The sequence below is a fragment of the Sitophilus oryzae genome, unplaced genomic scaffold (assembly GCF_002938485.1).
Source record: "Sitophilus oryzae breed Bouriz unplaced genomic scaffold, Soryzae_2.0 scaffold_1639_pilon_pilon, whole genome shotgun sequence".
Classification (NCBI taxonomy): domain Eukaryota; kingdom Metazoa; phylum Arthropoda; class Insecta; order Coleoptera; family Curculionidae; genus Sitophilus; species Sitophilus oryzae.
The window spans coordinates 530,753-555,836 of NW_022146324.1; the positions used below are offsets into that span (position 1 = coordinate 530,753).

Sequence of the window (25,084 nt, forward strand, 5' to 3'; positions counted from 1 at the left end):
CCAAACTAGTTTTGCGCAATTCGAAATGCACAATACTAGTTTTGACTATTTTGTAATGCGCAATACCCGTTTAAATGTACAATTTTGGGTTTGGGAAATATTTTTTGCTCAAAACTAGTTCTGTGCATTTTTTTCGGGCATTACCCGAATTCGAGTATTGTGCGTAACATAAATACTGCCTGCTTAAGAGTTCAAAAATTGTATTATTTATAAAAATATATCTCGTATTTTCGCTCATTAGTGATATCTAATATAGCGGTGGGAACTATCGAATGAATTAGACTATCGAATGGTTACTGAATGAATGATTTCAACTAGCGATGGGAACTATCGAATGAATTATACTATCGAATGGTTACTGAATGAATGATTTCAACTATCGAATGGTTTTATTCGAATAAAATCATTCATTCATTTGTATACTAAAGTATATGTGACAACCTCGCCGTGCAACTAAATGGTTATCGTTGAGCCACGACTATCGAATGCTTTTGATAAATGAAAAATGAAATTTAGTATTCGTTTGATTTTTGTGTGCGTCAGTGCATTATTAGTTCTTCCAAATTTTTATAACTTCACCTTATAAATACTGTGCTATTTTTGCGTTTATTAAAATATTTATAATACTAAAATAGTAGTTTTTTTAATTGACGATTGTGTGCGTGTGCAGGTGTCAAAAATTTTCCGAAAATTTGTGTGATTTTCCGTAGCCCGATCTTTCAATTATTTTATTTTTATATGGTATATATGGTCTATTTTTTAATGGGAAATTTTGAGAAGTAGCAATTTTAAGAGAGATGAGATGAACTTGAAGTTTTACACGTGCCAATTTAAAAAAAGTTAACGATGTTTGTATTTTGTTTATGCTAATTCTTTTACACGTAGTTTTTTGCGAAGAAATATTTCATTTATTTTTTAAGTAAATGCCAGTAAAAGTAAATATTATTTTTAAATAATAATATAAAGTACCTAATATAAATAATTTTGATTTCTAATTTTTCATTTATATTTTCCTTCCATTACACTGCATGCTTAGAAAATTAATAAATGTTTATATTTCATGATTTTAAAGTTTGTTGTTAATATAACAAATTAGCTCTGTAATTATTATTATTTAATAAACCAACGATGCCAAAAAATTTAGACTATATTATTTTTAAATATGATCTAATATAAATAATTTTGACATCTAATTTGTTGTTTATATTTTGCTACTACGTAAAAAAATGTTTATATTAAATTATTTTAAATTTTGTTGTTAATAGGTATAACAAATTATTACTGTTATTATTATTTTTATTAAACCAGTCTTTGTTTAAAAACATTAAAAATCATTTTCCTGCATCCAAAATATTTTATTATCTAACCTAACCTAACAACAGAATATTAATAAAAAATGCAAAATATATAGACATACTATCCCTAACTAACTAAAGCCAAACAATAATATTCTTTGCTAATATCAACTAATACCAATATATGGCAACAGCGCCCTTCATAATGTATTTTCTGTGTAAATACTAGCACCTCAATAAAAAAATAATGTGTCCTTATCTTTATATGACTCCGCAAAAATCAAAGATGCCGGCTTCTTTCTAGCATTGCCACCGACCGCTGTCGGGTTTCTCGGAAAAAAAGAAACCTACGTCGCCGGGCGACAACTAAAATCCAGTTAATATTTTATTATAATCGATCCTGACGAATAAATGAATGAATTTTATAAATGAATGGTTTTTGCTGCCGAATTACTAGAATACAATATTTCAAGACAGATGACGCATCTATTCGATAATTTTTATTCGAATAGTTTTCAACGAATGTTTTTTTACTAGCTATCGAATTATTCGAATGAATTGCAACTATCGAATGTTTCGATAGTATTCATTCGATAGTTCCCACTACTAATTTCAACTATCGAATGGTTTTATTCGAATAAAATCATTCATTCATTTGTATACTAAAGCATATGTGACAACCTCGCCGTGCGACTAAATGGTTATCGTTGAGCCAAGACTATCGAATGCTTTTGATAAATGAAATTTAGTATTCGTTTGATTTTTGTGTGCGTCAGTGCATTATTAGTTCTACCAAATTTTTATAGTTTCACCTTATAAATACTGTGCTATTTTTGCGTTTATTAAAATATTTAAAATACTAAAATAGTAGTTTTTTTTAATTGACGATTGTGTGCGTGTGCAGGTGTCAAAATTTTTCCGAAAATTTTTGTGATTTTCCGTAGCCCGATCTCTCAATTATTTTATTTTATATGGTATATATGGTCTATTTTTTAATGGGAAATTTTGAGAAGTAGCAATTTTTAAGAGAGATGAGATGAACTTAGAATTAATTTTAAAAATACATATTTGTATTTTAGATGTTTTAATAATATGAATTAGTTGAACTTAATAATCATATTTAAGTAATGTGGTTAAGTAAATGGTTATCGAACTCAAACTATGGGGTGAGAAAATTAAATTGAAAGTTTTACACGTGCCAATTTAAAAAAAAAGTTAACGATGTTTGTATTTTGTTTATGCTAATTCTCTTACCATGTAGTTTTTTGCGATGAAATATTTCATTTATTTAGTTTCATTTACTAGAGTTTAAAGTAAATGCCAGTAAAAGTAAATATTATTTTTAAATAGTAATATAAAGTACCTAATATAAATAATTTTGATTTCTAATTTTTTATTTATATTTTTCTTCCGTTACACTCCATGCTTAGAAAATTAATAAATGTTTATATATCATGATTTTAAAGTTTGTTGTTAATATAACAAATTAGTTCTGTAATTATTATTATTTAATAAACCAACGTTGCCACAAAAAATTTAAAGACTATATTATTTTTAAATAGGATCTAATATAAATAATTTTGACATCTAATTTGTTGTTTATATTTTGCTACTACGTAAAAAAAATGTGTATATTAAATTATTTTAAAATTTGTTGTTAATAGGTATAACAAATTATTACTGTTATTATTATTTTTATTAAACCAGTCTTTGCTTAAAAACATTAAAAATCATTTTCCTACATCCAAAATAACAAGTATTATTGCAGTGTAACAACAGAATATTAATAAAAAAAATGCAAAATATATAGACATACTATCCCTAACTAACTAAAGCCAAACAATAATATTCTTTGCTAATGTCAACTAATACCAATATATGGCAACAGCGCCCTTCGTAATGTATTTTCTGTGTTAATACTAGCACCTCAATAAAAAAATAATGTGTCCTTATCTTTATATGACTCCGCAAAAAATCAAAGTGCCGGCTTCTTTCATAGCATTGCCACCGACAGCTGTCGGGTTTCTCGGAAAGAAACCTACATCGCCGGGCGACAACTAAAATCCAGTTAATATTTTATTATAATCGATCCAGACGAATAAATGAATTTCCTAAATGAATGAATTTTATAAATGAATGGTTTTTGCTGCCGAATTACTAGAATACAATATTTCAAGGCAGATGACGCATCTATTCGATAATTTTTATTCGAATAGTTTTCAACGAATGTTTTTTTACTAGCTATCGAATTATTCGAATGAATTGCAACTATCGAATGTTTCGATAGTATTCATTCGATAGTTCCCACTACTAATCTAATAGTTGATATTATTAATAATATACCGTATGATCGAAAAAAAACAGCGCAAAGTTGGCTTGGAAATGATGATTAATAACATACTGTTTTTTGAACAAAGTGTCACAATATTATTATGAGTTGACCAGATCTATTGTTTTACATCACTTGACATTGTAAGGCTATTTCTTTGGTTCTGTGAAAAATAGTTTTATTGACGCCCAGTGGTAAATCTAGATCTCTCGGGCGCCACCTCTGTTATTTATAGTGGTAGAGGTCTACAGTGGAGACTTCAGGTATGAAGGGGTGCAGGTAAAGACAAAATAAAACAATCAGTTTAAATTAAAATAATATATACAATCTTTTTGAGGTTGAGAAGCAGCCGTAAAGTCTTGGCTCAGTTGTTTCGCGCAAAATGGCGCGGATTAAGATTCTACGCAAGCGCGAGACATTCTATTTTCTAAACAAGGGCGCATGCGCGGCCCTGAGAAGGAGGCAATGGATGGATGCCTCACCCTAGTATTTGCGGTCGGGGAATGTACTGCGCATGTGTTAACTTTCGAAAGTTAGGATGACTTTCGAAAAACGTCTGGTTCCAACACAGCGTTTCAGTTGGCTACACAGTGTCTTGTTACCAGCGTTGCCAGGTGTCGGAAATGAAATTATGGATCAATGTAGATAAAATTATCGAATTTATCACAAAATTATGTTACAAGCCATATATTTCGTTCTGAGGGAATTATCTAAAAAATATGATAGCAATAAATTTGGATCCTATTTTTTGTTGGTTTAACTTATTTTTAATAGGTTTCAAACGTATTTTCTCAATCAGTTTTATGATATCGGGGTTTGGTTTCTCGTCTGCCCGCATTTTTAAATCGGAATTACTTGATTCGTCGAGAATATTTAGTGCTCTAGACCCTGCCATTCTTTTAAACTTTAAACCATTTGAGTCATTTTGCATTAACTACCTTAAAGTTAATTTATTTATCATAAAAATATAGTTCATGACTGATAAAACATTAATTATGGCAGGTTACCAAATTATGTTACAATTATCGATTATGGTACAGATTTTTTTTGGCAAAATTTTGTTCCAAAATTATGTTACAATTCAATAATTATGTTACGTCTGGCAACACTGCTTGTTACTTTCTAAAAGAAAATCGGGCACCGCATGCGCACCGGGACGAAAACGGCAGGCGGCCTCCTGACATCTGTCGGATACATATACGTATTACTTTTTACAAATATACTCAGCCTAATCTCCAAAAAGTGAAGCCCAAACAGTGAAAGAACAATATGGAATTCTGCATAAGTCTATTTCACCCGGATATTCATTTAACTGAGCATGCCTCACCTGAAGAAGTTTTCATTCGTCGATGTTTTTAAAGGGAAGTGGTTGACTGACATTTCCCCTAACCTTCAATTTTATTTATATTATTATTATTTATAACACATTATCATGAAGTTGGAAAAATATCAAAAAATAGTTGGAAACAATAAACTAAACAAAATCACTCTTTTACGCGCACAAATAAAAAGTAATCCAAACAGAACTAAAACAACAATCAATCGGAGTTTGGCGCAATCGCAGTTCAATCCATATCCGGGTGAAATAGACTTATGCAGTTTTAATATGGAGCTGGGTTATGTTGTCTTTTTCTTACGGCACAGAAATTGCACACGGGGTTAAATAGGGAACCCTGAGTATATTTGTAAAAAGTAATACGTATATGGTCGGATAGCCCAGGCGTGGCAAGATCGCGAAATCAAAAAGTTACTAGTTAAACCCTATCTTAACCCGGAGAAGAAACTTGTCTTTCGTTTGTTCACTAGCCCACAATCCAACCGTACGTGAAAACAGCACCCCACGGTCAAAATTGTAGTTTTTTCACGCTTTCCCTTCAATCACGGATGGATTAGGCACAGGAAACGCCTCCCGACAGTACTTGTGAAAATACTGACCAGAGGACGCTACCTACTGCTCTTCATAGTCAGCCACCTTTTGAAAGACAGAGAACGGCCTTTCTCAATTTAATGTAAAGCCGCTCACCGCTTTTCCGAAGGCGTTGGCTAGGACACACGTTCACGTGATTGAGCGAGAAAATCTGAAAGGAAAGTTTTCAAACGACACGATTCACTTGATGAACAACGTGGCGTAGCACTACACTAGACCAGACACTGCGCAAGACAGGATGGCAGGATTTTACGAAAGGTGCGGGGAGTAGTCGGGTGAGCACTTTCTAGAAAGCGAGGCTTTCTATCGGGTTTTTACCTTCGGAGGAGCAGAGTTCAGCTGTCGACTAATCGCCAAACCCAGGTACCAAGCAACTGACTACTTTTGATTTTCTAAAGGTACTGCTCTCGTCTACAGGAGTGGGTAAAGCAGCACACAGTGGGGGGGTTACGGCGCGCGCCGTATCTCTGCGAGTATCGATCGACACGAACCAAGACTGTACTACTTGCTTTTAACAAAATAATTATTTTATAAACAATTTGATAATTAAAAGCTAATTAATTCAATCACTACAAATTAATCATCACAAAAATTAAGTAACATCGTTACAACGTTTAAAGTCATAGACTACTGGTTAAAATCAAGAATAATATACGCTTTAAAACTAAATATTAAATAAGTTAAAAACAATTTATTTTAGGTATAGGAACATGTATATAAAAAAAGTAACGAATTGAAAAGCCTTTTCACTAGTGAAACAAAAAAAAGTGGGTTTCCATTTAAAAAAAAATAATTTATGATAATTTCTTAATCACTCAATTCCATGACAGTCATAATTATATGACATTCGAACAATTTAATTTTTGAAATATTTAGCCACATGTCTTCTCTTTATGGCACAGTGGCTGTGGTAATCACTAAATTTGACGTTTAGGCTATATACATATTTTTAACAGGCAGTTTTTTGTCCAAAAATTTTAAATATTTTTTTCTCAGAATTATAAAATTTTTATTGCTTAATTTTATATCTGCAATACTTGTTTAGACACTATGGAAACATCCGATGTTCAAGAGACAATGGTAATCGTTTACGAAGATAACAGTTCCCAAGGCGCGGTATCTGACGAGGAGGAAATTTATACTGTAAACGAAGACGGCGAAGTGCAAGAAGCTGTCAAAAAGAAGCGCGGAAGTAGGAGTTTAGAGGAACAGGCCTCCGGTAAATCGCCCCGTCCTCGCGGTAGAAAGCCGAAAACCGAGATACCCCTGCACATTTTGGGGCACAACGTTACTAAACCGGTGGACAGCGCGGTCAACGGCAAGTCGGCTCCGAAACCGCGGTTGGGCGTTAAGGTTCCCTACAGGAATCTGACCAGTCAGATCGTATCCAAGGCGGAGATCGAACAGGAAATAATGGACAGAAACAAAAAGAAGGAAAGCAAAGGTAAATGAAACGGTTAATGGTTAAATAAAGGTCATGCAAAATAAAAACCGTTGCACGTCATCGATTATACGCTATGTTATGTGTCTTTAAAGCCGCGCCGCGTCCACATAGCTCGCTGGTAGAGTTTTATTTACCTCTTTCTTTAACCGGATTACACTTCCTAAAAGTTGTATTTTTTCTTTCTATACGGGGGCCAACTAAGTTGTAAGTCTTTCAAAATCAGTAGCGGACATGCGATAAAAAAATATTAAAAAACATTTTGTCTGTTTGTAAATTGCGTAGATGTTTACTTTCACTGTGCTGGGATCTACTTTTGAAATTATTAAACATCCAACACCGCCTTTTTTCCCTTTGTCTCCTTCGTTTTGCAATAATAATCGCGCTAGCAGCCGCTATTAAAAATACTTCGGTATCATCTATGTCTGAACAGCACGAATGCAAGCACTATATTACAATGTGGACGCCGTTGCTTGCGAGCCGAAAGATCTTGAGAAACACGACAAACATGAAGCGCAAGCAACGCAAGCACCATCAGAAGCAAGAACGCGAGCAGGATCACGAGCAATGTGGACGCACCTTTAGAGCTTTTAAAACTTTTATCTAACGATCGAAAATTATTGTTTTTGTAATAATTGTTATGTAGTAGTTATCAGTTTTGTGTTTGCAAAATACTCAAGCAATTAATCATAATCGCTGCCAAGAATTAGAATTAGTTTTCTATTACAATCTAACAACAATGTTGTCTAAAATGTAAGCACATGCTCGATGACGTGCAATGGTTTTTAATTTGTATGACCTTTATTTTATATGGTCATTTTTTGACTGGAAGTAAAAAATTGTAACATTTTTATAGTGGCGCACCTCATTCACCTCGGTTGATTATAGGAAAACAGAAGGATGTAGAAAGAAAATATTTTATGGGTATATGTAGGAAGGCAATGTGTACACAATTTAAAATTACTTTGTAATACAGGGTGTTTTAGAACTAAATTCCATACATACCAAAGTTATATTTTTTCTTATGGAATACTGGGTATTTTAATTCATTTTTGGATTCTTGGACCTAAAAAAGGCATTTATTATAAGGGTTAAATATGTTTAAAATCTTTGCTTTTGAAATATTTAACGATATTTACATATGCATGCTACAATCGAATAGATTATCAAAACCCTGTACATTATTTTTTAGAAATAATTCTTGTGCTGACTTTAAAGGTAGAGAAATAAACTTTACTGAAAAATTTTATTGCTTTCTTAAATTTATACGGGGGTACCAAAAATTGCTATTTATATTCTATTATAAATATTTATTTTACATAAAAACTTTGTTATTTCAAATCAAGAAAAATAAGTAGTACCTATTGGCGGAACAAATGGATATGTTACTAGTGATATTATTCTGTGAGGAAAATTGCTTCTTGGCCACAAGGGCTTATGCTCAAATATATCTAAATAGGAATCTTCTTGATAAGTGTTCCTTTAAAAAACTACTTGTCCTATCTCCTAGAACTGATAGAGTGTGTTTATAAAAAACCTATTAGGTAGAAACCTGTCGTTGGAAGTGAAGAAAATGAATTTGCCGTAATTAGCTCTTTTATAGAAAAATAATCCATATCTACATATCATCGTAAAATAAACCAAAGAACTACTTCTTCATTTTTCTTGATAAATTAATAAAAACATATTTAATAAATATTATTTATTAGACTATTGTAGGTAAATTGAATAAAAGTAAACTGCTATAAATTTAAATAAAGCCTATAAATTAATTTTGATTTTGAAAATAGCTACTAAGTGTCACTAGAAACTTGCCATGGCGACACCGGCCCTCTTGGTTGCCATTTTATTGAAAAATCGGTCTTTATTAGGTATGTATAGAGGTATAAATATATAATATAGTTTCATGCTTTGAGCATTTAAATCTGCTTCAATTTATTTTCAAATTTTTTCAAGTATAACCCCTGTATACATTACACGAAGCGATTAAATTTTTCAGTACAGTTTATTTCTCTGACTTAAAAGTCAGCACAAGAATAAATTCTGTAAACTAATCTACAGGATGTTGACAATCTGTTTTGTTATAGCAAGGATGTTTAAATATCTTTAAATCAAATAATAAAATTATAATAAATAAATGCCTTATTTTGTGTCCAAGGATCTAAAAATTAAATAAAATACCGGGTGTTCCTTAAGAAAAAATATAACTTTGGTGTGGATCTTAATTCTGACATATACTGTACATTTCAAAATAATTTTAAATTATGCACATTGCCACTATTATTTATTTCCAGTGTTTACAAATAGCACACAAAAGTAGCGCAAACGGACATGGAAACATTGTCAAAGAGAAATAAAATTAATTAATTTTTTGTTTAAACAAAAGTATATTTTTGTCATCTTTTTGGATGTCGTCTCTCGTAATTGTATATTCTCTTCCTAGGCACTTATTTATAAAGCAATAATAAGTAAATTTGGCATTATAAAAGTAATTTGTTAAGCCCCATCATTATGTTCAAAAGTGTTATCCCCATCATTATGTGAAAAACTGGTCCGTTTTACTTGAACTGTATTAAAAAGACCGTTTAGAGAAGTTTAGAGAAATGATAGAACCATTTAGTTTTACAACAAAACTGTCGTTTTAGCCTACAATAAAAAACTTTACTAGACACAATGCTTTATCTGATAAAACTGCAGATAAAATTTCCAGTGTATACCCTTGTTTTTAATCCGGTACTAAGACAGACGACCGTCTTGAGAACTGTCATCGGTTTTCTGTATGGTCTTCGGTTTTACCTGTCACGCAAAACTGACAGGTAAAACGTTAGGTGTAGGCGAAGCTTTAGGAGTAATGTTTATAAATTTAAAAAAATATAGTAGTATTTGGTAGTTTTCGTTTTTTTTAGAATTAAAATGTGCTGTATTTTACTATTTAAAATAAATCAATTTCAGGAGAAGGGCAAAAAATAAATAAAAACAGGCTATGTAGGTATTACTAATTCAGATATTCTAATTTAACTTGATAATTTTTTGTTCTATTGTACAAGTTTTTACAAAAATAGCTACATATTACACACTACAGCTTAAAAATATCCAACAAAATCCTTGGTTGATTTACATCCATTCTGTTTATTATAACTTTCTGCAATGATTTCAGTTACTCTTATACTACATAGTATTTGATGAATATAATTTTTGTTTTAGAATCAGCAGTGGCACGCCATCTGTCAGCCCGCATTACCAAAAAGTTTGTACCGCCCAGTTCTGATCCCCTCGCGGTTACTGAATCGGATATATCCGCAAAAGCGGTATGTTATACACTCTTTTTTTATTTATTTAACGTGCATTAAAGAAATTATTGCTTTACAGTCAGCGAAAAAAACACCAGTGGAGAAAACTCCAGCCGCTGAAGACGATACAACGGAGGAATCATCAAAAGACAAACAGACTGACAGTATTGAAAACAACTCAGATTTATTGGCTATTTTAGAAGGTATTATATAAATTATTAAAAATAATGGAACACTTTGCATTTTGCATTGCTTATAAACTAATCAAAACGAATTAGGTATCGCTTTGATAAATTTCGTTTAAACAAAGAAAATGAATTTATTTAAACATATAAACTTAGCAATATGTTCCTTAGGAATTAAGTTTGAATGTAGTGTATGCACCTAGGTGTTCATGACGAAAAAAGTTGTCAAACTGCTGAAAATTGTATTTTTATTACGTTATGAATGACTACAATATGTATCGAAAACAATGTTAAATAGTTTTTATCTTAATTGTCAACGGAAATATTTTTGTTCCTAATAATGTGTGTGTCCTCTGTACCTGTAATTGTCATAGACTGAATGAGGCTCCGAATAATCTCTTGAGGAAAGGCGTTCCACGCCTCTCGAATATTTTCTCCCAAAGTTTGAAGATCTGGTGCTTCTGGACGACTTTATAGTTTTCTCTTTAGTAGGTCCCAAAGGTGCTCAATTGTTGTCCTTCATTCGCGAACTTCGAGTTCCGGGCTTTACGCCCTGGAGCTACTCGAGAACGGTTCTGAAAGGAGCTGTGCGCGATACTCTCGTGCCTCCATATGGCGCGGAACAGTTCTTGAACTTTATGACTCAATTGAATGGAGTGAGAGTATCGCGTTCTTGAACAGTTCAGAGCTGTTCAACTGCGTGAAAGGAGGACAGAAAATAGGATTGAGCAATTAAGGGTTATTAGCAGGCCAATCCATAATTGTGATATTGGACTCTTCAAGGTATCGAGTAAACTACTCTTGCGGTATGAGGCCTGGCATTATCCTGTTGTAAGATGAATTCTGGACCATGCTGAGCAGCAAACGGAATAACATATATGGTTTAAGAATTTCATCTCTGTGTCGTTCAGGATTAATTATACCGTCTAGAAACACATGCAGGTCTGTACGCCCATTTAAAGTTATACCTCCCCATACCATTACGGAACCTCCACCAAAACGAATTGCTTCTCTAACTGTTGTGTCCAGATACCGTTCATTCGGTCTTCTGTAAACTCTTTGCCAGGCATCATTATGACTTAGTTGAAAACTGTATTCGTCCTTAAAAAAGACGTGCAACCAATGATCCACGCTCCAGTCAAGATGTTCTTGAGCAAGTATCCTTCGTGTCTTGCGATGATTAGCAGTTAAATGCTGCACAACAACTCTCTGCTCGCCTTGACCGAATGGTAACTTCATGCAGCCTATTTCTTATAGTGTGAGTTGAAATTCGAGTTCCTCTGGCGATCGTAAGAAGATTTTGTAGGTTTCTTGCGGTAAGTGTTTTTTCAGCAAGAGTGGCTTGAACAAGATACCGATTTTTCCGCCTCGTTGTCCGCCTTACTCGTTGAGGATATGGTCTGCGGACAACAAAACCATATTCTCTGTGTCGATTCTATAGTCTGGAAATAACTAATTGTGTAACATGAAAAAGCTGTGACAAGTATCGTTGCGACCGATCCTTCTGCAATAAAGTTGTGGCTCTGATGACTTCTTCAGTATTTAAACGCCTTCTAACACCGTTTGGTCTTCCCAAAACATTAAAATTTGCTATATTTAACACCAATTTGGACGATCAATAAGGCAAAATCACACTAAATAAGAAACTTAGTTATTGTTATTTTTTTATGATGGGAAATAATTTCGTTTTTGTATCAGTGTATGCATGAAAATGAACAAAATTGTTCTGATGGTATGCTGCTATAAATATACGGAGATCGGTCTATAAATATAGTAAATACAGATACACATATATGTGATCCCTAATTCGTTTTGATTAGTTTATGATAGTATGATACTGCCATGACAGTATTAACTTAATTATTTGGTTTGTTTTCTAGGCAACGATGTATCAGAAGAGGTTACTTTGCCTTTAGGGCCTGTAGCTTCCAGAGAAAGCACTGAAAGCACCCCTGATGAATCTTCCCTGAAAAATCTTGAGCGTGAAATCGCTCTACAACAGTTGCACGATCTACCTTATTTGTCACCTAGCACGCGTTTTTACAAAGGAAAAACTTGCAAGGTATGTCCATAATACACTTATATTTTTGCTACTTAAAAACACTGTATTAAGACTTAAATATACTTATTTTTTGTCATAAGTTGGTTAGGCGCCGACAAGCAATTCTTGGTCGGCCGACTATTTAGTTGCAAAAGTAAAAACAAGACATTCTTATGGAGCCTGTCGTCATGTAATCACCATGCAATTAGTGAGATCGAAAACTGTGATGGACCGCCGAGGAGCAATGTCCTGGCTGCGTCAAGGCGAAGCCACTCTGTGGTGTGTGCCAGGCCACAGCAATGTGGTGGGCAAGCAACAGACAGACTCAAAGAGGGCACCAGGGGAGAGGCCGTGGCAGACGACCCACCACTTGTGAAGATCAACACACTTAGAAAAATATAGGAACTACCGTCAAGGCCAAACAGCAAGAGACAACGGCAACACCGTAAGTACTGCGTTACAGCTCGAAGACTGTGGTCAGTGGTAGATAGCAAAAAGACAAGACAACTACTAGACCACAAAAAGAACGCATAATTGTAGGTGTCGTCACTGGAAACTGTCCTACGGGGGTAAATCTCGTGAGATGGAAGATTTCCAACAACGATTACTGTAGACGGTTTTTTGGAGGGACTAGAGGAAACAGCAGAAGTTATCATCAGCGACATCGGCAACTTTGTAAAGAGCTGGAAGTGCTTTAACGCAAAGAAATAATGAGAGGCAGGTTTGGTACAATAATGCAGGGGTATGGCAATGGACCCAAGGCCTCCGAATGAGAGACCAAACAGGATCCCAAATCATAGCAAGCTAACCTAACCCAACCTATACGTGTGAGCGCGGCTCCATAAGAATACATTGTTTACAAATCTGTAACTAAATAATCGACCGACTAAAAATTGTCTGTCGGCGCATAGCCGAAAATGTATCTACTGATACCAATCTCACAGAATACCGGATTAAATGCGGATTTTTATGATAACAATATTAACTTTATTGGTTGAATTTAAATACTTTGCTTGGTTAGAAAGTGTCTTAGTTTTTAAATTAGATGCATTCTGAGTTATATTAATCTGAACCTTTCCTTAAGATTTTCTACATTTTTTCAGACTTCAAGTGAGTTTAATTGTCAAAATATGCGACTTTATTATATGCGACAAAAATTTGGGATAGTTACTTCAAAGGAGCCTGCACTTAATGTCAATTCTTTAAAGCTAATATTTTAAGGGATTGAAATAATCCTGTAGTTATTAAATATTTAATCTTCTTTAAAGACTTATCTTAAGGAGGTGCCGAATTTATCTCTGTCCGACGATGGAAAACCTAAAATTACGTCCAACACAAAGACGACTGCCGGACAAACCAAAAATAAAGAAGTTGGACAAAAACAAGCTGCAAAAAGTCCTAGCAAACAAAACCCAGACGAACCACAAATTAAGGTGAACCATTCAAATTTATTTAGCTCCATTCCCGATATGTCGTAAGTTTAATAAATGTTCAGGTAAACATGGCCTTAAAAACGTACTCGCGCAAGAGGAAATCGGTCGACAACGTTCCAGAACCCCAACCGTTAAAAAAGACTCCAACTATTTCAAACGCTCAGATTGAGGTGAAGACTAATATTCAATCGCCTCCTTTGAACGATGGAGTTTACGTCACCAAAAGTTCCAGGGTTATTAAGAAAAAGGTATAACATTTTTTTATGTCATATTTTATGTAATATATTGTTCGTCTTAGCTTTTGAATAAAGAGATTAAGGAAGGAAAGAGAAGATTTTCATATCAAAAAACTTCGAGCGCGATGGAGACCAAAAATGGCCGACTTAAATTTCGGTTTATTAGTGCCGTTTTAATTTTATTCAAGACGTGTAAAAATATGATGTAGGGTAGACTCAATAAATTGTTGTTTTATTTTACGTTGTCAATAAATGTTGGTAGTTATTAAAGTTATAAAAATATAATTCTACGGTAATCGCAAAACATTTTCCGATGCACGTCATCAATCATAACGAAATTGACACTAAAGTCTATAAACCTGACTAAATGAAATTTTGGCAAAAATGGTTAAATTTATTGTATTGTTACGGATTCCGTGGGTCCACTAATTTAAACTCACGATAAAATACTTAACGAATTCATTTTTCTCACTATTTACACACAATTTGTACTAATTACAACACACAATTAACTTTTTATAAAATTCCTTGGCCAAATTGTCACGATTCACAATTTAAAACGCGGTGTTTTCGAATTCAAACTGTCCCAACTGCCGATCGCGCGCCTTTATATACCTTACTAACTGTTTCCTCCTATTTCTAGGATTCTGTAGTATTTCTTTTACTTGCTAGTAAATTCTTGACAATGTAGGCAGCCAGCAATACACGTTGCGGTTTAGTTTCTCGCTTCTCCGACAGATGGCGCCATCACCTTAACAGTATAATTTAAGATCCCGAGCAGCTTTTCATTTTACTTTATAGAGCAAATGATTGTAACAGATATATTGTCAAGAAAAATGGCCTATCCGCCAGAAATTAAAAATGTATTACTGGTTGCCTGCACAACCGCAACGTATCCGCCAGAAATTAAAAGACTTTTTCAGGCGCCATCTTTTAGTCAAGTCGAGAAGTAAGGGAATCAGACAATAGAATTGTCTGGTATGAAGAAGTACGCTTTCCGAGAATTGGGGAAATTTCGAGAAGCAGTCAATAGAGTATATAAGCCGGAGCCATCGACAACTGAGACAGTTTTTGAAATTTGAATATACCACGTGAAAATTGAAAATCGGACAATTTGGTGAAGGAATCTTATAAATAGTTAGTTTGTTGTGTGTTATAAGTTAGTAATTGTGTATAAAGTGAGAAAATAAATTCGTTAAGTATTTTATCGTGAGTTTAAATTGGTGTCGGAAGTGCGATTCAAGAGGATTTTAAGAAGAAATTAAGTGGATTGGACGATTTTTACACCGAATTTGGGAATTTTTATGGTTGGTACGAGACAGCAAGCGAAGAAAATGGAGGAAGTAAGCAAACTATTAGGCGATTTTATGGAGAATATGAGAAGAGAAAAGGCAGAAGAACAAGAGAAGCTGCGAAAAGAGAAAGCAGAAGAACAAGACCGCCTACTGAAAATTCTGGAAAATCAAGACAAAATTTTCGAAGATTTGAAAATTCAACGACAACAAGACAAAGAAGAAGAACAGGACCGGCTTGAGAAAATTTTAGAAGATATGAAAATTCAACGACAACAAGACAAACAAGAAGAACAGGACCGGCTTGAGAACATTTTCGAAGATTTGAAAATTCAACGACAACAAGACAAACAAGAAGAACAGGACCGGCTTGAGAGAATTTTTGAAGATTTAAAAATTCAACGACAACAAGATAAACTAGAAGAACAGGACCGACTTGAGAAAATATTAGGTAATTTAGAAATTCGTTTGGAGGAGCGACGTCATAGAGAAAGACAAGAAGATCAAAATAGTCTTAAAAAGAACTTCGAAGATCTGGAAAAAAGACAAGAAATACACCTTCAAGAAGCCGTAGAAGATCTGGAGGAGCGCCTTCAACAGAAAATGGAAAAATTAGAGAAGGACCTACAGAAGACCAAGGCACAAGCAAGGACACCTGGCGTTCCTGGAACTGCAAACCTCAAGGCCCCGACCTACGATGGACAAACCACCTGGACGATGTACCACCGCCAGTTTGAAGCAGCCGCCGCTGCCAACGGATGGTCCGACCAGGACAAAGCAGCGGCACTTGTCATCGCGCTGCGTGGCCCTGCCCTGGAACTGTTGCAAACTATTCCTGCCGCCCAACAGCAGGAATACCAAACTTTGGTCGCTGCACTGGACAGAAGATATGGCGACCAACATCGAGGCCAACTTTACCAGGCCCAGATCAAGACACGCCTGCAGAGGTCCGGAGAGAGTCTGCAGGAATTTGAAGCAGACTTACGTCGGCTGGTACACCTGGCATATCCAGAAGCACCGGAAGGATTTAGGAGGAACTCGCTGCTCAGTGCTTTATCAGCGGACTGAGGGACAACGAATTACAGAGGGCGCTGCAAATATCCCGATTTTCTACCAGCAGCGAAGCACTGGTCAGGGCGCTGGAAATCGAAGCTGCATTTAGCGCCATCCCTAGACCGAAGATAAGATCGGTAACGGTTGAGGAACAGCCCGGAAGTTCTCACATACGTTTGGAGGAGATGTTTAGTAAACTATGTGAGTTACTAGTGAACAAGAGTAGCAACAACACCCAGACAGAGAGCTATAGAAGATCACAGGACATAAGGTGCTTTAGATGTGGCAGGAATGGCCACATCAAACGGGATCGCGTTCAAATGCGATCCCGTTCACCATCCAGAGAACGTAGGCACCAGGAAAACTAAAATCAGTCAATACTAAGGGGCGAGTATTGACTGGGGAGAACAGAGCCCCAGGATTTTTTCCATTAGAAGTCTAGGAAGAACCGCTGACAGTTTGGTGATCGACGGGAAAGTCAATGGAAAGGGAATCCGAATGACAGTGGACACTGGCGCTATGGTTTCGTTGGTGCGGGCTAACTCAGTGCAAGGATTGAAGCTGATGCCTCTGAGAAGAAGAGTATGTTTACGTACAGTTAGGGGAAATGGCCGTTGTACGGGGAGAGGCTATCGTCGAACTGATGTTAGAAATTTGAAGTTCCAGCATAGCGTTTTAGTGGCAGATATTGAAGATGACTTCATCTTGGGCATGGATGTGATTCGTCAACATGGATTTTCGTTCGATCACCAGAGAAATATCCTGAATATCGGAAATGAAGAGTTTATGTTATCTCCAGACGAGGGACCAGGAAGAATGGATGTAAGATCAGCGGAAACTGTGGTGATACCTGGTAATACCGAGAAGATCGTATTCGGTAAAGTGGAGAAAACCGCTGGGTGCTGTGTTGGACTGGTACAAAGTAGCGACAAGAAACAAGATAGGTACTTAGTAGGAAAATCATTGGTGAACACCGACAAGAATATACCGATCAGAATTGCGAATGTTTTCCCTGAATTGTGTCAAGATCCAAAAAGGTGACAAGATAGCCATCTGCGAACCTGTAAGAAGTGTCACCCGATGTGATGAAGTGTCGTCAGCTGTTACACAAAAGGCATCCCAAGAAACACTAAAACATCTAGAGCAGCCATGGGATCACCTAACATCTGAGGAGAAACAGAAGGCTAAGGAGTTCCTGCTAAAGCATGGCAGTATTTTTGAGAAGAACAACAGTGGAAGAACGGATTTTGTGAAGCACCGGATTAATACTGGTCATGCTCAGCCGATTCGACAACGTCCTAGAAGGGTGCCCTTTCCAAACAACAAGAAATGGAGACAATGGTAGATAAGATGCTAGAAGATGGAGTTATCGAAGAATCATCGAGTCCATGGTCATCTCCTGTTGTTTTGGTGACGAAGAAAGATGGTAGTACACGATTCTGCGTGGACTATCGGAAGCTCAATGACGTCACTAAGAAGGACAGCTACCCACTGCCACGTATAGACGACACGTTAACCACACTGGCAGGTTCGTGCTGGTTCTCCACTCTCGACTTAAAGAGTGGATACTGGCAAGTTGGTCTGGACGAGGAAGACAAAGAAAAAGACGGCTTTTTTACAGGAAACGGACTATACCAATTCAAGGTCATGCCGTTTGGATTATGCAATGCTCCAGCCACTTTCGAACGTCTCATGGAGGTGGTGTTAAGAGGATTAACTTGGAAAACGTGCTTGGTTTACCTCGACGATGTATTGGTTATGGGAAGAACTTTTGAGGAGCATTTGCGAAATTTAGAAGAAGTCTTTGGCCGCATACGGAATGCTCACCTGTACTTGAACCCGAAGAAGTGTAGCTTATTCCAGCGACAAGTGGAATTCTTGGGTCATGTAGTCTCGGCAGACGGAATTTACACCGACCAGAAGAAAATCGCTGCGATCAAGGATTGGCCTAAACCTCGCGACAAACATGAACTTAGAAGTTTTCTGGGTTTATGCACCTATTACAGAAGATTTGTCAAGGGATTTGCCAATATAGCTGCACCCTTACATAGACTTACAGGTGATGAAGTCGGCTACGAATGGAACACCGATTGTGATGTAGCCTTTGGAAGACTTAAGGCGGCTTTATGTTCAAGTCCTATTCTAGCCTACCCGCAACAACAAGGGAGGTATATCCTGGATACCGACGCCAGCAATATCGGCATAGGTGCAGTGCTATCACAAGTGCAAGATGGCGAAGAACGAGTGATAGAATATTACAGTCGAGTTCTATCCAAACCAGAAAGGAATTACTGCGTTACCCGGAAGGAGCTGCTAGCAATTGTGAAGGCAGTTGATCATTTTCATAAATATCTGTATGGCCAAGAATTTTTAATTAGGACAGATCATGCGGCTCTCAAGTGGCTTATGGAGATGAAACAACCTGAAGGCCAAATAGCACGATGGCTCGAGAAGCTCCAGCAGTATCACTTTACCATCCAACATCGTGCTGGGAAGATGCATGGTAACGCAGACGGTTTATCCAGAAGACCCTGTCAAACCGATTGTAAGCACTGCTGTAAAACGGAACAACGTGAAGGCACTGTCATGATAAGGAGTTTTAAGCTTGGAGCTGATGAACAGTGGACGACGGCACAGTTGAGGAAAGACCAAATGGAAGATCCAGACATCGGAGCAATACTAGGGCTCAAGGAAGGTAACGGCGAGAGACCACCGTGGCAGGATATTGCGGACAGAGGGCTAGTTTTCAAAGCTCTCTGGGCTCAGTGGAATTCACTGGTTATTGAGAATGGATTGTTAAAGCGCATGTGGGAAAGTGCGGATGGCAGGACAGTAACAACTCAGTTACTGGTACCAAGGAAGAAAGTTACCCAGGTATTGGAAGAAATTCACGGTGGTAAAACTGGAGCCCATCTTGGGGTAAACAAGACCTTGAGCAAGCTGAGAGATCGTTTTTACTGGGTGGATTATTGCGAAGATGTCAAGAAATGGTGTCGACAATGTAAAACTTGTGCAGCCAGCCAAGGACCAAGCACTCGCTCTAGGGGAAAAATGAAACAATATAACGTTGGACTGCCATTCGAAAGAATCGCTGTTGACATTGCAGGCCCATTCCCTGAAACGCACAAGGGCAACAAGTACGTTTTAGTAGCGATGGATTATTTCAGTAAATGGCCAGAAGTTTTTGCCATTCCAAACCAAGAAGCATCGACTGTAGCTGAAGTATTGGTCAATAATGTCTTCAGTAGATTTGGAATTCCCTTAGAGCTTCACACTGACCAAGGAAGGAACTTCGAGTCAAGACTGTTCCAGAAGATGTGTGATCTGCTTGGTATTCACAAGACTAGGACAACAGCTTTACATCCGCAGTCTGATGGGATGGTCGAAAGATTCAATAAGACCATTGAAGAACACCTCTCGAAAATGGTGGCCGAACATCAAAGAGATTGGGATCAACACATACCGCTGTTCCTAATGGCGTATAGAAGTGCAGTTCACAACACCACCGGACTTTCACCATCGAAGATTTTATTTGGTCGAGAATTACGGTTGCCTTGTGACTTGGTGTTCGGATCACCAGACGACGGCACCACAAATGTAGAGGACTACGCGGATGAACTGAAGGAAAGGTTAATGGAAATTCATAAGGCCGTAAGAAGTAAGATTACGCTAGCCAGTGACCGGATGAAAGCTCGTTACGACCTCAGAGCCAATTCTACGGGATTTCAACAGGACGATATGGTATGGTTATATAACCCACAGCGCAAGAAAGGGAGGTCCCCAAAGTTAACTCCAGCATGGGAAGGTCCTTATACAGTCATCAAGAGGATAAATGATGTTGTGTACCGGATTCAACGCAGCCCTAGAAGTAAGATGAAAGTAGTTCATCTGGATCGATTGAAGAGATATCAGACAGGAAACCTTGATCGGGACGATCAAATTTGAGAAGGGGGCAATGTCAAGAAAAATGGCCTATCCGCTAGAAATTAAAAATGTATTACTGGTTGCCTGCACAACCGCAACGTATCCGCCAGAAATTAAAAGACTTTTTCAGGCGCCATCTTTTAGTCAAGTCGAGAAGTAAGGGAATCAGACAATAGAATTGTCTGGTATGAAGAAGTACGCTTTCCGAGAATTGGGGAAATTTCGAGAAGCAGTCAATAGAGTATATAAGCCGGAGCCATCGACAACTGAGACAGTTTTTGAAATTTGAATATACCGCGTGAAAATTGAAAATCGGACAATTTGATGAAGGAATCTTATAAATAGTTAGTTTGTTGTGTGTTATAAGTTAGTAATTGTGTATAAAGTGAGAAAATAAATTCGTTAAGTATTTTATCGTGAGTTTAAATTAGTGGACCCACGGAATCCGTAACAATATTTTACTTAGATTAAAGCTGCAAAAATTAGTTTAAACCGGTATTTTATTATCACTATGTTGGTCACATTGCGTAGTGTTCAGCAACGTTGTCGTTTATTATTCGACAATTATCATAATGTCAGTCATTATTTTGTATAATATCGTGTTATTGTTGAATTTTTGTGAGCAATTCTCGTTTTTTGCCTATTTTAGTCTTTTTTTAAATAAGAACCAAATTTTCGAGTTTTTGTATTGCATTTCTTGAAATTGTGTTTTGAAAATATGCCGAAGCATTTAAACAGTCAGAGCAAACAGCTTATATATTTTGAACAAGAACGTGACAATAAAGGTTCTTTATTACCCTTGATTCCAATCAGAGAAGTAAGTTTGACTGGAAAGCGCATTATACCACTTTCAAATTTATTTCTACATTAGTTTTTATTAAATTTTGTGATTATTAGTTTGTGCAATATGGTACCCTCTTACATGTTATTACCACTTGTGGTTTTGTAAGATGTGCATCAATAAATACATAAATAGATAACCCATAATAACGCTTAGAATAATCTTCATAATGGACTAGTTTTTTTCCAATATGTAATAAGTAAAATAATCTATAAAACAAATAAAGCAATTAATTAGTATTAAAAATAAAACTTAAATTTAAAAAAAAATTATATATTAAATATATTGTTTCCCAATTTTACATTAAGATTATAAATCATAAATACATCACAATCTGGCACTGCTGTCGCTATCGCTTGTCATTCAAAGTTGATCACACTACACAACCAACTATTTTAGTCTTTTTCGATAGATTTTCTACCTCTATACAACCTACCAGTTGTAGAATAAAATAATAAAAAACATAAAATAAGCTCAGTAGAGACTGACAAATCCACAAAATTTCAAATCTAATTCAAATATGTCAAATGAATCGTGAAGCAGAACAGTTCTGCTTGACAGTTACTGTCAAGGATCACCACCCTAGAGCTCCACCTCCATCTACTATGTATGAAATACATGGATAGCATTATACTTTCTTAATCTTTTTATTCAAAGGTACTAGCCCCTAAAACATAACATATATACAGGGTGAGTCTTAAATAAGCGCAAATATTTTTAGGGGTCGTATAATTCGACCCCAAAAATACGACAAAGAGGCTTTTCACACGAAAGAAAATTGGAATTTTTTTAAATTTCTAGTTAAAAAACATAATATATTGTTAATTTGGCAACATAGGTAGTAGATTAAATTTACAAGGACGAAAACCTACAAAAATCCCGTCAAAATTTAAGCAAAAAATATATTTTTTTTAATGTTCAAAATAAAATAACTCGGTTATTTTAAACTTATTTGAAAAACGGTAAAGAGAATAGTATGTTTCTTTTATCGAGATCTACAAGCTCTGAAAATATTTGCACATATTTAAGACTCAGCCTGTATAACATTTTACCTGTCAGTTTAGACCAGTAGTTCCCAAACTTATTTTTCTCGTGGGCCACTTTCAAAATTTTACTGGTTTCGGTGGACCCCCTGCTGCTACATTTCTACCACATTCTTAAAGTCGCCAAAAAATAAAAATTGTGTCACTTCTGAGTTCTGTCCCTATATTCCGATATGTAAAATAAAAACGAAAAATGGTACATTTTATATCACTTTATTTATTAAAAGAATAGAATTACAAGAAAAAATATTAAGGTAATATAGGTTCAGGTCATAATTTTAATTAATGGGAAGGATGTATCTGATGGAGTGTCAGCAAACGATCAATGTTTGGCTTTATTTTTGTGAGCAATAACCGCAAATCCCCCGCTCTGGGATGTTTAATTTGCTCCTTTTTTTTGTTAAGAGGTTTGTAACGGCACTAAAACTCCTTTCGACAAGGTATGACGAGGGAAAAGCTATTAAAAATTTCCTTGCGATTTCCCACAGTCCAGGATATTTTTCGGGTATTTCTGCTTGCAGCCAAAATGTTGGGTAGCCTTTTCTAAATTTCACCTTCAGCTCCTCATTAGTGCTTAGCTCGAGCAGCTCCTCTTGTAATACAACATTGGCCACTTCCGTTTCATCAAATGGATTTATGATCCATGGTGGTATATCCATCGTCAGTATATCTTCAAACCTGGTTTTGAAGTCATCATGCAGAGCACTTAAATGTTGACTGTAGGTATGGATATCCTCATCAATACATTCTACCTGCGACAAGTTTGGAAATTGAGAGAATTCGCGCCGACTAATGTTTTGCTTCATAAATTTCAATTTCCCAAGAAAAGCCGAAATTATCCCCTTTGTTTTTATTAAATTCAGGCTGTCCCCTTGTAACTGCAAGTTAATATCATTAAATTTTTTAAACAAATCTGTCAAATACGCAATGTCTGCTTTGAATTTGATCAAGTTTTCTTTTAAATCTGGATCTCTACTTTCTAAGAACTCTAATATGGAATCGAAAACAGAGTAAAATCTCGTTAAGCATGCACCTTTCGACAACCAGCGTACTTCAGTATGTAAGAGCAGTCGTTGGAAGTCTTCATCATTTTCGTCGCACAATTGAGCAAATAAACGCGTATTCAATGCATTGCTTCTGATTTTGTTGACAGCTTTTATTACAAAATGAAGAGATTGGTTCAACCTGTCACTTAAATGTTTTGCCACAAGATGTTGTCGGTGGATTACGCAATGAATAGCTGTAAGTCCTGGTATAATTCTTTTGAGATGACTTATAAACCCACGATATCGCCCGACCATTGCAGGAGCTCCGTCTGTTGCCACTGAAATAATGTTTGTAAATGGGATCGATTTTTCCGTAAAAAAATTACTCAGGACATTAAATATTGATTCGCCTTTAGTGTCAGTCTCCAAAGTTCTGGCAAATAGCAATTCTTCGTGAATTTCTTCCTCAACAATAAATCGGACATATGCCAATAGTAATGCTTCATTACTGGGTAACGTTGACTCGTCCAGTTGTATAGAAAAATGAGTTTTTTGCAGATGATTGCACAAAAAGCTTTCGATATCAGAGCTCATTTCATCAATGCGTCTTTGTACAGTATTGTTACTTAATGGAATTCTTTTTAGTACGTCAAATGGAGATTTGTGCAAAACAGTTTTTAAAACCTCTTCAACAGCGGGTAAAATTAATTGTTCTCCGATAGTGTGCGGTTTTCCAGATTTTGCTATAAGTAATGAGATATTGTAAGATGCCCGCAAGCCATCATCGTTACTTTGAGATGTTGAAGCGAACATACTGTGCATGGTGGGTCTCTTTCCATATTTTTCTTTCAATGTTTGAAAATATTTTAAATCTTTACCTATTTTATCAGTATGACACCTTTTTAGATGATCTTCGAGCTTTGATGGTTTCATAGAGTCATTGCTCAAAACTTTGTTGCATAATAGGCACATGGGCAATTGTTTGTCTGCCTCTGATGGAACAAAACCATATTTCAAATAATCGATACTATATTGTCGACATTTTTTCTTTGCTGTAGCCATGTTTCGTGTCAGTTACCTTACCTGTAAAAAAAAGTTTTAGTAACCAAGTTTTTTTCTGAATATAGGTATCACACCGCAGCCTTTGTCAGCACGCGGAAATAGAATTACGGCTTGTAAAGGGACCAACTAATAAACCGCTGAGACAAATACAGACGTTTTCACAAAACGGTATCAATTTTAAAGTACATAATTTACCACTAATTTTTAATAGTATAAATAAAATTGGTGTACTCAGTATCGAATACTGATCATATTTGTGTAGGAAAAAATAAAAGTCGAAATCCCAAAATTGTCCATAAAAACGATAACTAACATTTTATTAAATCAATGAGTTCACGCGCTCCGTGTATTTGCGTATTTTTTGTCTGCGGCTTCATTGTTAAAACGTGACAAACTGGCATCGAAGTCCAAGCCCCGCCCTTTTCCCGTCGCCCGCGCACCGCTCGCTCTTTCCGAAAAGGAATAGTTTTGATAAAATAGTTACTTCAAAACCAATTTAAAATGATTATGAAATTACTGTTTTATAAAATTAGTAGTTATTTGCAAGAAAAATTACAAAATTAATTGCTCTGCAATATTGCTTATTCGGCCTTTTTAGAGAGGCAGTGTTTCTCTCGTGAAAAAACAATTGAATAAAACGTGCTGTGTTTGTCTTCAAATCGAAAGAGGACAATTAAAATATCTGTAAGTTACTAAGTTACCTATC

The 25,084-nt window shown here is 35.9% G+C and overlaps 1 protein-coding gene across 3 annotated transcripts in view; it reads left to right on the forward strand.

Moving 5' to 3' along the window:
- LOC115880588 (titin) overlaps positions 1-25,084 on the forward strand; it is a 48,975-nt gene that overhangs the window by 6,619 nt on the left and 17,272 nt on the right. For 2 of the 3 annotated variants that reach the window (XM_030897856.1, XM_030897858.1), the window contains exons 7-12: positions 6,597-6,995; positions 10,197-10,300; positions 10,362-10,485; positions 12,348-12,529; positions 13,777-13,941; positions 14,004-14,189. In XM_030897856.1, coding sequence (XP_030753716.1) covers positions 6,597-6,995; positions 10,197-10,300; positions 10,362-10,485; positions 12,348-12,529; positions 13,777-13,941; positions 14,004-14,189 — 1,160 coding nt within the window. The remainder of the gene's footprint in view (positions 1-6,596; positions 6,996-10,196; positions 10,301-10,361; positions 10,486-12,347; positions 12,530-13,776; positions 13,942-14,003; positions 14,190-25,084) is intronic. The other variant, XM_030897859.1, reaches the window with a different exon arrangement.